General features: G+C 45.6%; 1 protein-coding gene across 4 annotated transcripts in view; it reads left to right on the forward strand.

The window, feature by feature from the left end:
* The window catches only part of AGPAT4 (1-acylglycerol-3-phosphate O-acyltransferase 4), a 1,136,585-nt gene that overhangs the window by 120,648 nt on the left and 1,000,996 nt on the right, over positions 1–14,941 (forward strand). The window contains exon 1 of one of the 4 annotated variants that reach the window (XM_069607692.1): positions 12,544–12,710. The exons of 1 other annotated variant lie outside the window; for it this stretch is intronic. In XM_069607692.1, the coding sequence (XP_069463793.1) occupies positions 12,687–12,710 (24 nt within the window). In that variant the 5' untranslated portion in view covers positions 12,544–12,686. Of the gene's footprint in view, positions 1–12,543; positions 12,711–14,941 lie in introns of those variants that run through there. 2 more of the 4 variants (XM_069607694.1, XM_069607693.1) reach the window with 2 other exon arrangements.

Raw genomic sequence — 14,941 nt, forward strand, 5'->3', positions numbered from 1 at the left:
AGGGAGGCTCGTCCATCGCTCCTGCAGAGACACAGTTGAGTGTGACACTTTGCATTTGTTTGTGTTTTCAAATTTGTAAATTCTCTATGTATGCACCACACTGGTAAGGCACTTTTTTGTTTAAAATATAATTGAAAGGTCCAGTGTTGCGCTTGCCAGTTTCTGGGTGAAACAGGGGAAGTGAAGACTCGGGGTCAAGGGAGGCTCGTCCATCGCTCCTGCAGAGACAAAGGTGAGTGTGACAGTCACAAGGTACACTTATTTCCATTATAATTTCCCCATTAGTATCATTGTCAGTGAACAATTCCTCATCAGTCAAATCACGCAAAGCTACATTTGGATCTATGCACAGCACTGTTCTCCATTCGCATCCATGTGTGACCAGTCCTATTACTGCAATACGTTTGCTTGAAACTTGTACCCCTTCCAAGTCAATAGACATTATTGTACCTGGCACAACATCTGAGTTTACAATGGGGCAGAACACAAAATCAGATGGCACTCTCCATTCTTTTCGTGTTATCTCGGGCACCACTCTAGCAAGAACCCGTATTCCCTAAATGAATATGTCTATATCTATGGGCACTCCCTTTACTGCTATTTCGTTTGCCATAGTACTTATCATTAACATAGCTCTTACTGGGCATACCCCTGGAGTGGAGCACACTATCCCTCATTCTGTGAAGGAGATGGTCATATTCAATTTGCTCAGGAGGTCCCGTCCTAACAAATTTATTGGTTCAGTCTACATGATATAGTAGGGGTGCTCGCACTGTCTTTCCCCCGACCGTTATGTCTAAATCTTTTGTGTAAGGAACTTTCAAAATAGCCCGAGAAAACCCCTCCGTTTCCCCAAAATTTCCCGAGAGCGGGAACTGGCCTTTCAGCTCCCGAATCCACCATAAAGATGAACTGCTTGTTACCTATATCTGCACCCACCAGTGGTTCCTCTTCTGCACGTAGGGTAGTTGATAGGACTGGACACGCAAGTGCTTTCTGTGGGCTGTCCTAGTCTGGGTATGTTTCTGTTCCGGGGACGGAAAAGGCATTGGCGGTCGCGGAATGAACGGTGCCTGTAAGGGCCACCACATTGCGAGGTCTGTAGCGGGTCCCGCTCTGGACGCCTGGCCAGACCAGACGTGCAGAGCGATACCCGCTAGCATTAATGACGTGCCCGTTGTTAGCATCCTCCCCATTCCCATTGAGCCCTCTTGGGGCTCAAATGGGGATGGGGACGTACCGAGTCTGGGTCCCGCGAAGGTCGGAATGGCCCGGTAAGTCCCCTTTTGCGGGACCCAGACCTGAGTTTGGGGGTAGCCATGCCACTACAAATGGCATGGCTACCTCCAAACTCGTAAAGAAGCCCATTGTCTCCAACTACAACTGCGCCGTGGAAAGGTGCCGGTGCGCCATTTGCAGTTGTTGCAAATATGTTTGTTTGTGCATTTCCCATCGTATTCTGATGCGCAATTTGTGGTTGCATACTTTGCTGCTGAGGTTGCTGTCTGGGTGGCATTTGTTGTGCTCTCTGTGGGTACTCATTATAGCACTGTTCGTGTTGCCCACTGCCACCCATTGGTAACCCATAGGGACTTCGTGGATGTGGATGACCGAATTGTTGCTCGTTTCCCATGGGATTTGGCCCTTGGTAAAATCCCATCGGTCGCATCCGACATTCTCTGGAAAAATGTCCCCACCTCCCACAATTCCAACATGACCCTTGGGGTCCTCCCCTCATTCCTTGTCCTCCAAACCCTCTATTTCCCATTCCCGAAATCCTCCTCTCTGTCCTCGGTACCCACCTCATCCTCTTGCGGGTCTGCCCTGCCATTGGGGACCTTCGTATTGCTCCTCTGCCGCCCATTGCTCTTGTCGGTTTGCAGACCAAGTTGCTGCCATCCTTACTGGTGTATTTCCTGACACCTCCTCTCCTTCCCCCTGCCTTTCAGTGGGTAGCGCTGAATTGATTGCCGCGATCTTCACTAATTTATTCGGAACTAACTTTGCTTCGTCTGCCAACCTTCTCTGTGCTATCTCCTTTTCTCTCTCTTTGATCCTCCTACAATGGTGTGCTATTATGCTCTGAATCTCCGGCCAGCCTTTGGCTTCTATCCCAGCTATTTTATCCAAGGCCTTCTGTACCTCCTTTGGGAGGCCTCGCTTAATTATAAAGTAAAAAAGGGCGGTGGATTGGTCCCACGCTGTGCACATTTCTGATCTCCACATGTCCTGCACTTGAAGCATGAATTGCGCAGCCTCTTCCTCTCTCCCATAGTGCATTGCATTGCTAAATGCAAGTCTGAGGTGGCTGGGAAGGTTCTCTGCAATGCATCCCACACTTGCGCCCTCACATTGTTAAATGACGATCCATCGTGGCGGTCACAGTTTATTGTTACTCCCAGGAAACTGGCCTTCACCCACACCCCGTCTGCTTGATCTACAACTGCAGACACTAACAAACGTTTCACATCCCCTATAGCCAAGGGCACTCCTGCCATGTTCTTTTCGAATGCATGTATCCACTTCCCTGCCCCCCCCCCCGAAAGTAGAGGAAGTAGATTAGGTTTGTCATTTAAATGAAAGAAGAACTCTCCTGATTGCCACTCATGTTCTGGTCCCTTAGGCACATTCCCCTGTGGCGGCGGGGAGGGTGGAGACCCCTCTGCTACGCTGGCTGGAGGCGTCAAATCACTCGCTACACTGGGTGGTACCTCTCCGCCCCCGGGCAACATCTGTCCTCTATCACACAGTGCTCTTAGTCGTGTTATTTCCATTTGTGTACTGGCAAGTTGGCTTTCTAAATCCCCAGTAAGCCATGCTATGTCTACCGGAGGGGCACTAGTGGGCCCGTATAGTCCTCTTGGGTCATAAGGTGGCGGGGCTGTGGCAGCTGGGGTTGTCGGGGCACTCGGCGCAGGCACATACGTGGGATCACTGTATCCTGCAGCGGGCCTCGTTAATAATGGGTAAAGCCTTGTGAGATCATTTTCTCCTGTTTTTACTGTACACTCCTAGGCGGTTACTCCCTCCTCTCCCGTCGGGGCTGTAGGCCCTTCCGAGGACACGTCCTTATTTGCATCACTGCTCAGGGATATCTCTTCAAACATCCTCCAGAAATCTAGTATTTCACGTCTGTTTTGCAGTTGCTTACCTCAGCATTTTGCTGACAAATGGGTTGCTACAAGATCTAACACTCATTTCTCAAAGGACCCTCCTTCTGGCCATATTTGGGACAAGCCCTCTCCTTTTATCTCTGTAAGCCATTGTTCATGGTATTTCTGTATTTTTTCACTGTACAAGGGGAAGTGTTGACAAATATGTGCTAACAGTGTACTCCCTCCCATGACGTCTTGTCCCAATTTTCTATGTTTTTCACTCTTATACTTGGTGTATTACACAATGCAACCAAAAAACCCTTTCCAGTACTCTTTTTCAATACCTTTTGACCCGTACCAAGTTAAATGTCAATAACCTTTTTTACTTACACCTTATTTCAGGAACCACAAAACACACTTGTCATCAATGCTTATTTCATGGACAACATTAACACACACATGCTTTGTCAACAGACCAACATAATTTACTTCAACAACATCGAACATGTAACATGTACTACCTTCTGATGTGAATCGCCCCAATGTTTTGTTCTAGTCTCTTATTTCTTATTCTTATTTTCTCATTCACTCCCTACCTCTGAGCCCTTTTAGGCTACCTCCTTGAAGAATTCTGCTCACAAGGAAAAAGAATATTCTAAATTACTACTCCAACCCTACTAAATATATGAGACTCCTATGTTTTTTCTTTCTCTCCACTTATATCCTGCACTAGTCGAGACAATGCTATGCAGCGCCGCCTTCTACCCCCCTTCGGAGCTAGGATCCCGTATTCCTTTTTATCTCTTTGTCCACAACAACCTAGTGGCCATATAAAGGATAGATTAGAAAAGCCTAACAGTTTCACTCACACAGTCCCTAACGCCCAAATTTCACTTCCCCCTATTCTCTCGCCCTTATGTCTACACTGGTAACAGGAGGGACAGCACGGGAACAGACAGGACTAAATGGGCTAGAGAAACAGTGTATACAGGGGGTTTGTCCTGTCCTCAAAACATCGTTAATGCTATAAATTCTTGCAATAGTTATTTCAACCTTCAAAAACATCCAGAAAACCAACTTTCGAGTTTGTGTCACTGGGAAAAGAACCATCCAACCATTGAGATGTATCTACAGCTGCCTTTTTTATTTGGCTAGATATGTAGTTTTCTTGTATTTTTATGGCTAAAGCAAGTTTGGCTCATTACAAAAAAGAAAGCTTCTATTGTATGTACAAACCAATCTGTGAGTAATACATACAATCAACAGTAAGAACAAGCGGGGGCATAAACTTTACTTTGTTTTATGCCTACTCACGTACCCACATAGGAAAGACCTGACTAAATATTACTTCATATCAGTCAGATCCTATGCAATAATTAACAGTTCATTGGGTACTCTTTGCATCATATATTCATTGCAACTTAGTATTTTAAATGCAACATTTTATACAAAATTAATATAACATTGTGTGTAGAAAAATGCATATAATACAAACAAATACACCTAAGACACCTGGTGTTTTCTACGTGGGGGTATCACCACAGGGACTTCAACCTAGAAGAGTGAATTTGAGTTTCCCATCCTTTCTACTGTATCGTTTTCGCCGACGAGGGATGATGTGTGGGACATGGATGCAGAGGTAGCTCAAGGCATCAGCATTGTCGCTTTCCATCTGCCGAAGTGCTGAATGTGCAAGCAGACACGCTCAGCAGGGACGCCAGCCAGCTGCACGAGTGGAGGCTGAAGGAGCAGCAGGTCTCGAGGATCTTCCGGCGATGGGGGCATTCTCCATTGGATCTTTTTTCTACGAGGGAAACAAGCAGTGTCTGGAGTTCACCAGCAGAGGGGCTCATCCCAAGTCCTTGGGGGAATGCGTTTTTGTTCCCTTGGACGGGTCTCTTCGCATATGCGTTTCCCCCATTCCCGCTCATTCAGCGGACCATCCAGTGGATTCGGAGGTATCAGTGCCGAGTGATTCTGATGGCCCCATTCTGGCCCAGGCAGACGTGGTTCTCAGATCTCCTTTATATATCGGTGGATGAGCCGATTCGGTTGGGAGTGGCTCCGGATCTCCTGTCTCAGGATGACGGCAAGGTGTGGCATCACGAACCGGCGTCCCTCAGCCTGGCGGTGTGGCTCCTGACCACTCTGAGTTCGGTCATTTAGGAATGTCCCGAGAATGTCGATGGATTTTGGAGGCAGCGAGAGCGCCTTCCACGAATGTCTCGTATGGGTATAAATGGAGGAGATTCTATGAATGGTTTAAGAGTCATCCTGGGGTTGAACCTTTGAATGTTTCTCCGGCGCAGGTTCTCCCATACCTGTTGCACTTGGAGGAAGGGGGACTTGCGTTCTCATCCATTAAGGTGCATTTGGCAGTGATTTCTAGGTTCACGAGAAAGCGCCATGCTGCTCTCCTCAGTACAGTGATCGTTTGGTGAAACATTTTCTGAAGGGGTTGTTTCGGACATTTCCTCCAGTGAAGAAGTTTGCACTGTTGTGGAGCCTTAATGTGGTCCTTTTTGGCTTTGATGAAGCCTCCTTTTGAACCCATGTCGACTGCTCCCTTGAAGTTCCTCTCATGGAAGGTGGCTTTTCTAGTGGCAATTACCTCGACCAGGCGGAAGTTCCTCTGCCCACTTACCCGCACTTTATCCCAAAAGTGCCAACGGCATTTCACAAACTTGTCTCTATTGCTTTACTCTTGTTTTTTGCTAATGCATCCACGCCAGCGGAAAGCGCCCTGTATTCTCTCGACGTTAAGAGGGCCCTAATGTTTTATCTGACTCACACACAGGACTTCAGGAAATCAAGGCAACTGTTTGTGGTGTATGGCCCGTCCAACAAGGGGCAGGCCATGTCCAAGCAAGGACTTTCCCGATGGTTTCCTCTACAATTTCGTTTTGCCACACAAAAGTGGAAAGCCTTTGAGGAGGGCTCCTAGGGCACATTCTACGAGGTCCACTGCCTCTTCGGCGGCGCTGTGGTCTGGGATACCACTGGTGGACATTTGCCAGGCGGTCCCCTGAGCGTTGCCGCATACCTTCACCAGGCATTACTGTCTGGGGCAGCAGCATGTGGAAAATGTGCAGGTGGGGTGTGCGGTCCTCCACGCCTGAAGGGTGTCCAGGGTGCCGCAAGGCTCTCCAAAAGAGAGTGCAGTGACTGCTTTTAATAGAAAATATGAGTAGAAATGGCATCTGGGGGGGGCCAACAGCAATATTTATTACACAAGGGGGGCTCGGCAACAACATTTTTATACAAGGGGGGCTCAGCATAAAAAAGTTTGGATACCACTACTCTAAGCCACTGGTTAAATGATGCAGACCCCGGTTGCATGAACGTGGGTTTCATCAGGCTGTTGGCAAGAATTAACCTATTACTTAGTAACTGGCATGTTGCCAAACTACAAGACAGCTGTTGAAGGGCGTCGGTAGAGAGTTACATGTTTGCACTATACTTTTCAAGATGGAGCATTTATGAAAGTGGGGTCTGTTTAGCAGACTTCACTTTCAGAGGCATATTTACCTGCATCATTTAATTAGTAAAAATACAAAAATCTCAGGACGCTACACCCTCGCAAATGGCATTATGTCACACATTATCTGAGAAATAATTCACAGATTTTCTTTGTCAGTACTTCTGTAAAGCTGGACAATTGATTAGAAATACTTGTTTGTTAATATGCTCATTGGATAATTATAATCTTTTAGGAAATGTTAGAACTTTTGAGAATTGTTACCTATTGTTGATCCTGTTATATGATATGTTTTATTGAAAAATATAAATAAGGTTTTCACCAAAAAAAGAAATACTTGCTCATTTAAATCCTGGAGGTTTAGGAAGGGCCCTGACTTAAAAGCAGGGGAATGTTATGTTAGTTCTTCAGAGAATAACGTGTGACAAAACAAAGTAGTTTGGCATCTTTCCAAGGAGCGTGGCGAACTACTGAGGAGGGTAAGAGATGAGCGAAGCAGGAGGAGAGGAAGGCAGTGACGGACAGTGAGCAGGAAAGGGGAAGTGATTATGAGACGGAGGTGGCCACAGAAAGAGACGAGGGAGAGAGCTGCTTACAACAAGTGTCCTGACAAGACTCATAGCCTAGTGGAGAAGTAATGCCAAGGCAGGTCCTTGACAAGCAGCCAATGATTTAGGGAAACTTGCAAAAGTCCTAAAATGTCTGATGCCAGACTCACATCTAGACAACTGATGGCACTAGTGGACAGTAGTTATAGAAAAGCAATAGCGTGACATCTACGAAAGCCAAGCAAGCAGATTCAATTACCAAAAAAGAAATGCTGTATCAGCCAGGAAGGATGGCTAACGAACGTAGCTAAACATAATCCCTTAGTTTTCTGTTTGTAAAATAAAGACTTGAATCTTAAAACATGGCTTTGAGTTGTCTGTTGATTTCTTGGCTGCAACAATACACAACATATGTATAAATGTTGGCTGTGGTATTTCCAGTGCTGCTCTTTTAATTCATCTCAATATGAATGCTATTTTAGACCAGCAGTTTCACTGTGTGGATATTGACTAACTAACCCTCTAACAGGTGGAACATTGATGCTTGATGTTTATTGTACATTTTACCTGCATTGCAAAGGATCTTAAGTCTTACGCATCCCAAGTAAGTCCCACACAAATGGAAGTCAGATTCAGCTGTAACACAAAGCTAGCTGACAGCTGGATCGGGCCTCCATTTCGTGTCTCATTTTGTGTTGTTGTATGTAGGGCCGTTACTGACAGGTAAGGATATTACAGGATAGCTTCCGACCAAAGGGAAAGCCTTCCTTCAGCTTTGTAACCCAAACACTGTTCCTCATTCAAGTGAAATGGGGCCTGTGGACATCAGATAAGCAAAGAGAAAACTGGTTCAGGTCCGGCCTTATGGCGGTCCCTGAGGGGGGAGTATCAGGGCTCCAGCAGCAGAACATACAGCCAAAACCAGTGGGAACATCAGGGTTGGGAGGAACTGCTTGTAGGACCAGCTCTGCTCGGACACCAGAGGAAGGAGAAGGCCACAGCAGAAAACTATGCAGCTGCCAAGACTCTTTCAAGATCCTCTGCCAACATGGGGAGGTACTCCTCGACATTTGACAACACCCCTCAAGCCATCCAGTCACAGGTGTGGGGGCATTAGCAGAGGAGTTAGAGACATGTTACTAACCTGGGCTTACTATCCCGATTAATGTGTGCATCATTCTGGTAACTGGTGAAAATGATGCAAGTGCCTCACTGTGATAAATGAGGATGCTGGTGATTCACTTCACTGTACTTACTGGGAATGCGGGCATTGGGCCTCCCAGGGCTTAGTGGGCCAAATGGAATAAGGCCTCATTGCACTTACAGTGAGTGCTGGCACTTGGTGCCACAGTGCTTAGTGGGTCTAATGGAATTAGGGCTCACTGTGCTTACTGGGGCCAATGGCATATGGGTGCACTGATTATAAGTGTATCTGGCATCACTGTGCTTACTGGGCCTAATGGAATTAGGGCTTGTGTGCTAACTGTGGATAATGGGATCGGTCTCACTCTGCTGACAGAGAATATTGCCATGGGGTCTCACTGCACTCACTGGGCATAGTGGAATTAGGCCTCACTGTGTTTACTTGATGTAATTTAATTAAGCTCCACTGTGCTTACTGGGAATAATGGCATCTCACCTTACTCCCTTACTCTGCATAATGGGCATAATGGAATTAGGCCTCACTTTGATAATAGGCAATAATGGCATCTGGCCTCACTGTCCTTGATGGGCATAATGGATTTAGGCTTCCCCGTGTTTATTATGGATAATGGCACATGGCCTTACTGTGTTTAATGTGAATACTGTCATCTAGCCCCAATGTCCGCTGAGCCTAATGTATTTATAATTCACTATACTAACTGAAGACAATGGCAACCTCGCTCATTGTGTTTACTGGCCTTATTGAAATTAGGCTTAATCTGCTAAATATGAATAATGATGACCTCTGACTTTACATTGCCTAATTGAATTATGCCTCAGTTTGCTACCTTGGAATTATGGTATCTGACCTCACAGGGCCTGACGAAACCAATAATTACTGTGCTAACTGGAATAATTGCAGTGGGACTTGGTGGGGTAACTATGAGGTTTAATATCTGACCAGGCTATTTGTCACCACCACACAATTGCGCGTGAACCCCCACCCCCAAACACACACACGCATACAATCTGGGTCTAAGTAGACAGGCCATCCTGTGCTAACTCAGCAAATGGTACCAGGCCCTCTGTGCTAGGTCTAATTGTACTCGACCGGGTCGACCGTACTGAATGGGCTGGGCAAAGCCATATCTGTCTAAGCTTCCTTTTATACTGAGAATAGAGGAACCTAGCATTGCTTGCTAACCCGGCATAATGGAATGTGGCACTGCTGTGCTACCTCGATATTAATTAAGCATACATTATTGTGCTAACTGAGCATTAGGGGACCTGGCACCACAGTGCTTACCAGGCATAATTGATCTAACATGGCTGCCATCCTCACTTAGTGTATGTACTCTACCCCTACTGTGCTAAGATGGAATCATGAAATTTGTCAGTGCTGTTGGGTTGTGGAGAGATAGCCTTGGAAGTTATGTAGTTATTCTTTTGGTAGTTTCACACACAGAGGAAGCATTAAGACACATAACACAAATGGGAGACATTGTTGTCACAATGTCCTTTGCATGGAACGAAGTTTGCCTGAGAATGTTGCAATCTCTAGCTCGCCTCTGCTGCCTCTTTATTAAACTGCTTGTGATAGCTGTGAAAAAATGTTCTGTGCCGGGATCATTGTTGCCCTTACTGCATGGAAGGTGATTTTATCAGATGGGGTGGCATATTGTTTCAAATGTAATATGGATTGTGTTGGGATGCCCCCAGGAGAAGGCCAGGATACTCTGAAATTATTTTATTTTTAGCAATAAAATGATGCAGGTAATTATGTTTGTGAAAGGGAGGCATGCTAATTAGGTCCAAACTTTCAATAATATCTTGCCAAAAATATTGTACACCATGCACCTTTGCTGTGGCCATCTCCTGACATCCCCAGCGCCTGCCTTACACTGGCAGCATGCCTTGTTCAAAGGTCACGTGTGCATTCCTGAATAGTACATGGAACACAAAGTTCCAACAGGCAGAGGTGGCTTTAATCATCTGCACCTCTGATTCAAATTCTTATAATTGTGTACCCCAACAGCCTGTTGTCGCTCTAATATCTAAATATAAGCCATCTCTGGTCATGAGATGCTGACTACTAAGTTTATTCAATTATAAATCCACAAGCACTTCAATGTCATATTCTCAGCACAATGACCTTATTAATTAATGACAGTCCTTGGTATGTATTAGCCACCTAGTCTTGCTGTACTTTCAACAACTATGTGGGATCATGCCTATGAAGCTTCTCTTTTGAACCCTTCTGTAATCAGGCTGCTGATGGCTGGAGTCCTTTTGCAGTAGGCAGACATGTGAAAGGGGTAGATCCTTAGTAGCCCAGAGGATAGGTTTAGCCCAGAGAGGGATTCCACCAGCTTACATTCTGCTAAGGCTCCCTAAACTTCCTGCTGAGCATTATGGGTAAGACATCAAAAGGAAAAAGAAACTTGTTAGAGTAGTCTGGAATGGGCCCCTGACAACAGGCTTCCATTGGACCAATCCACTGTAGCATTATAAGGGGGGGAAGCCTCAACTTTGTTGATTCAACTTTGGACTTCAAGACTAGAAGAATTAACCTGAAACTCTCTTGGGAACCGTCTATCCCTAAGCCCTCTGCCATTGTGGTAAAGACAGAAGGTTTCAAGGAAGAGGAAAGCTCTTCTACCTACCCATCCGAAGGGCACATTCAGGGCAACACTGCTGTGTGGACATGGCCAACTCCAATTGAGGCATGGAACCAAGAAAACACTGCAAGTGACAGCTCTCCTGCAAGAGCTCTCTGCGAATAGTCCTGCATGGAATGGGTAGAAGAAAGGTCTTGCCTTGTTCCTGAGATCCTGTAGTGGGTTTCACAGCAACCACAGAACCAAGGAATCGCCCCCAAACCCCTACTTTCTCTGCATCTCTGAACTGTCTCAATGCCGGTTTGGACATATTTGATGCTATCCAAACTGCTGCAAACAAACTGCCAGATCCATGTCCATCTCTGCCGTCTTCACACCTGAGACCTGCTGGGTTTTCCAGTGTCCCGAGCTCAAGACCGCCTGCTGATCCTCAGCATATTCGAGCTACAAACTAGCACTGTTGCAGTACCCCAAAGCCATGTTGTTCCAGTCAAGCCCACAAGCCACCAAAGGCAAGCCTCTGCTTCTCTGCAGCTAAGGCCACCTTGTGTTCCAGCGCTGACGATCTGACATTGCATGCCACCCTTAGCAGCCAAACAGCACTGCATTGTTGCAACCCATCTTTGCCACTCCTTGACTTGACCTCGGCTCAACGCCAAAAGCACCCAAACTCCCATTTCAACACCAAAAAGCCTGGCGCAATGCTTTTGAGCCCTAAAGAAATGAAAATATGAATTTGAAGAGGCATTGTCCTCCTGGTCCATCTTAGAGGCGAAGGAGGTAGACCTGACAGACAGTGCCTGGTTCACCTTTATGACTGGGCTCACTGCGGTTAATAGTATTGTAGGGCTAAGTATGCGCATTAGACGCCACTAATCCCTGTACTCCTGCAGAATAAGTAGTCATTTCTTCACTTGGATAAATGCATATGCTATGTATTATTGTAGCCATAATAGCTGTTTTTCATGTTTTATTAATTGTATGACAAGTTGGGGCATTTGTACACACTTTGTGTGTTCTCCCTTCCGCTGACATCATGGGTGTCAAGGCCATGTGACATGCCTTCCTCTGATGTCATTGACTGGGAACATTCCTATGTTGTGCACTTTCGAGGGCTGCATTATATGCAGACTAAACATGTTGCTTTAGGATGCTTTTGAACTACATATGTTCAAGTTACTTTTCTTCAAACATGGCTTGAATTTAAGCCGTCTTGGAAAATCTCTCCTTCCCTTGGGAAAATAAGAACCTCTATGAAAAAAAATGCTTCTGTATTATTTCTACAACTTGTGACAGCCGATTTCGTAGTATTTTCTCGAATGGAGCATGAAAATCAGCCCAGTCACGTCACCGTGCTGAGAAATATTTATTATGTTCTTTCTGCCAAGCACAGCACGCAGCTAATAACAGGGTGATTCAAACAAAACAATAACAGCATTGTGTTAACAAACGCATGCTCGGCTCCAGGCTGTGTATAGCTGGAATGAAAAGTGAAAGAGTTCACAGTGCTGCTCACTCGCCCACATCGACCTGTGTGGTGTGAACCAGGGGCGAGGCATTGCATCAGCAAGACTACACACCACGTCCCCTCTCGAACGGCTTAATCAGAGCTTTGGGAGGAAGTGACATTCTGCTGTGGGGAGTTGCCAGCAGAGAACCCCGTTTTGCCTGAGCCCACCCCATGGGTGGAGCCTGGCTCTCCTTTCAGTGCTGGCTGATTTACAGCTCATACAAACTAGTTGCTCTTCAGTGCCTGCGCCTCCTCCCTCGCCCATTCACTGTCTGGTAGTGTACCTAAGTACACATGTCAAGCTCTGGCAGACACAAGGTATGTGACATCCTTCAGGACACGGTTCTGTGTGGTAAACGTGCCTGGTTTCTACAGTTCTGTCATTGTTTTTGGGAGGCGGGAGCGATCCGTGCGAAAAAGTATGCATTTTTGTGAGAGGATCGTAGTTTTGCTAATGTACAAGTGACAGTGTAGGTTTACAATTCAAAAACACGGGAGTTGTTTCAAGTAGAAATAGCGTGCACTGTAACGTGACAGGAACAGCGAAAGTACTTTAAATATTCTAATTGCTGCTACCTACCTTTTTTTTTGCTGTTCATGCTTTACATGTGAATGACTGAAACAGACTAGAACGTTCCTACTACGGGTCTGACCCCCTTGTGTCACGCAGCATGGTCTTCCTGCCCTAGTGTTTCCATGGCAACTACAAAAATACCGTTAGGGTCAGCCTTTAAATAGAAAAGGAACCACGTCTATTACGTTGTGTATGTGATACACTTTTTTCAACCGGATCGGGTGGGGCATTGCATGTTTATACGGCAGCATAGCTTGCCTTTGTTGTTTCTGTTCACTTTGCTATTCTTCCCAATTGCTAGTCGGGGTTTGGTGTGGGTGCCGGTGGTGTTTGAGGGCTGCCATGGGAACAGACATTTGTGACAAACTGTTTACAGGGGTCCCCGTGATTGAGCACCTCCAGTATAGAGGAGATATTCGCTGGCAATGAACAGTGGCGCTGTCTATATCACTAACGTGTTATTTTTTTTAACATAGGGTCTGGAAATATTATTTCTCTGGAGAATGCACGTTGTTGCTATTATTTTGAGCTGTGTGACTGAATGCCGTGTAAATAAAAAATACATTTTTATCTGCACCAGTAGGTGGTGTTGGCACTGCTGATTTAATACCGTAATGTCCACATACACTGCCCAGGAAAGCTTTTCACAGAGCACCCAGTATAATGGTCTGATCATTCATCTCAAGGCTGGCTGGCTACCCCGTGAACATGATACTCACTGGAGTTAATCAGTTCTGTGCAAAGCGAGGGCTTTCTTGCCGTGCGCTGTCTATAAATGAACCATAGCAACAACACAATCTGTGGAGTAGGAGACAGTTTGCCAACACAATTTGCACAGACTGTCAAAACACAGTAGCAGGATATCTTACGAGAAACCGGAGAGTGACAGCGAAGGAGGGACAAGGTTATCGAGCTCCCTCGATGTTTCTTGTGCATGTTTATGGCTTCCAGGGTCCTCCTAATTTGAATGTGCATTTAGAAGTTTTGAAGAAAAGTAATACAACTATCCGAGGCTATGGGGACCCGGTTTGTCTGGAGTGTTTTCAGGTAGGTCTGGTCGACTCACTTTTTTTGAGTCGATCAAACCCACACAGACACGCACGTAGTAGGGAGGGGTATGCAGAGGTGGGGGCGGGGGTAGCATGTAGGCCCCATAACGAAAGAAAGGGGTCTACCAAACCTACCATGTTTAAAAATAGGACGACTTAATCACGTAGAACCGACCCTTTTTAAATTGAACTGGCATAACATTATATGCCACAGTAATGCTTTTTTTTTTTTTACTAGCAACTTTTATTTACATTTCTTACGGCATACAGTTGAACATCCTGGTTCACAATTTTTGACAGAAGTGTGTTAAGTTTTGTGCTTGGGTTCAATGAGTGCAGCCAGCGAGTCGTTTAGCTTGGGTTTAAATATTTACTAAGTTGACACACAAGGTAAGTACACATGGAGCAAATAAATCAAGTATATAACAAGGAGAGACATCCACCGGCCCCCTCATCCTTTAAGTTTCAGGCCCCAACTGACATTGTGGAACACACAGACACACTTCATCATAACGTTCCACACCAACATTCTGTCAGGGACTCATACATACAGACCTATCAAGCAGGAGGCAAAGCACAAACATAACAAAGTGCAACAACAACCACCGCCACAACTAACTTTACTATCCACCGCCTAGCCCCTCAACCCCTGAAATCCCGCCTGACCCGAGGCAATGCTTTTAATTCGGGTTTCTTTTAAAAAAGTATTATTTGTTTGTGTTATGTTATGTGATATATGCATAATTTGTGGCTTTGGAGCACAGGGAAATTGGTGAGAGTTAGTAAAGGGGGCGTGAGATGAAATGACATAAGGAGAAAACAAAACAGCAAAGAAAAAGCATTAGGACTTTGTTAAAAGCATCACGTTACAGATGCATTCCCAAGGTCCTAGTAACATTGGTCTAAACATAAGAAGACCACAGAGG

This window comes from Ambystoma mexicanum, chromosome 4q (assembly GCF_040938575.1).
Source record: "Ambystoma mexicanum isolate Mex_15411 chromosome 4q, UKY_AmexF1_1, whole genome shotgun sequence".
Lineage (NCBI taxonomy): Eukaryota > Metazoa > Chordata > Amphibia > Caudata > Ambystomatidae > Ambystoma > Ambystoma mexicanum.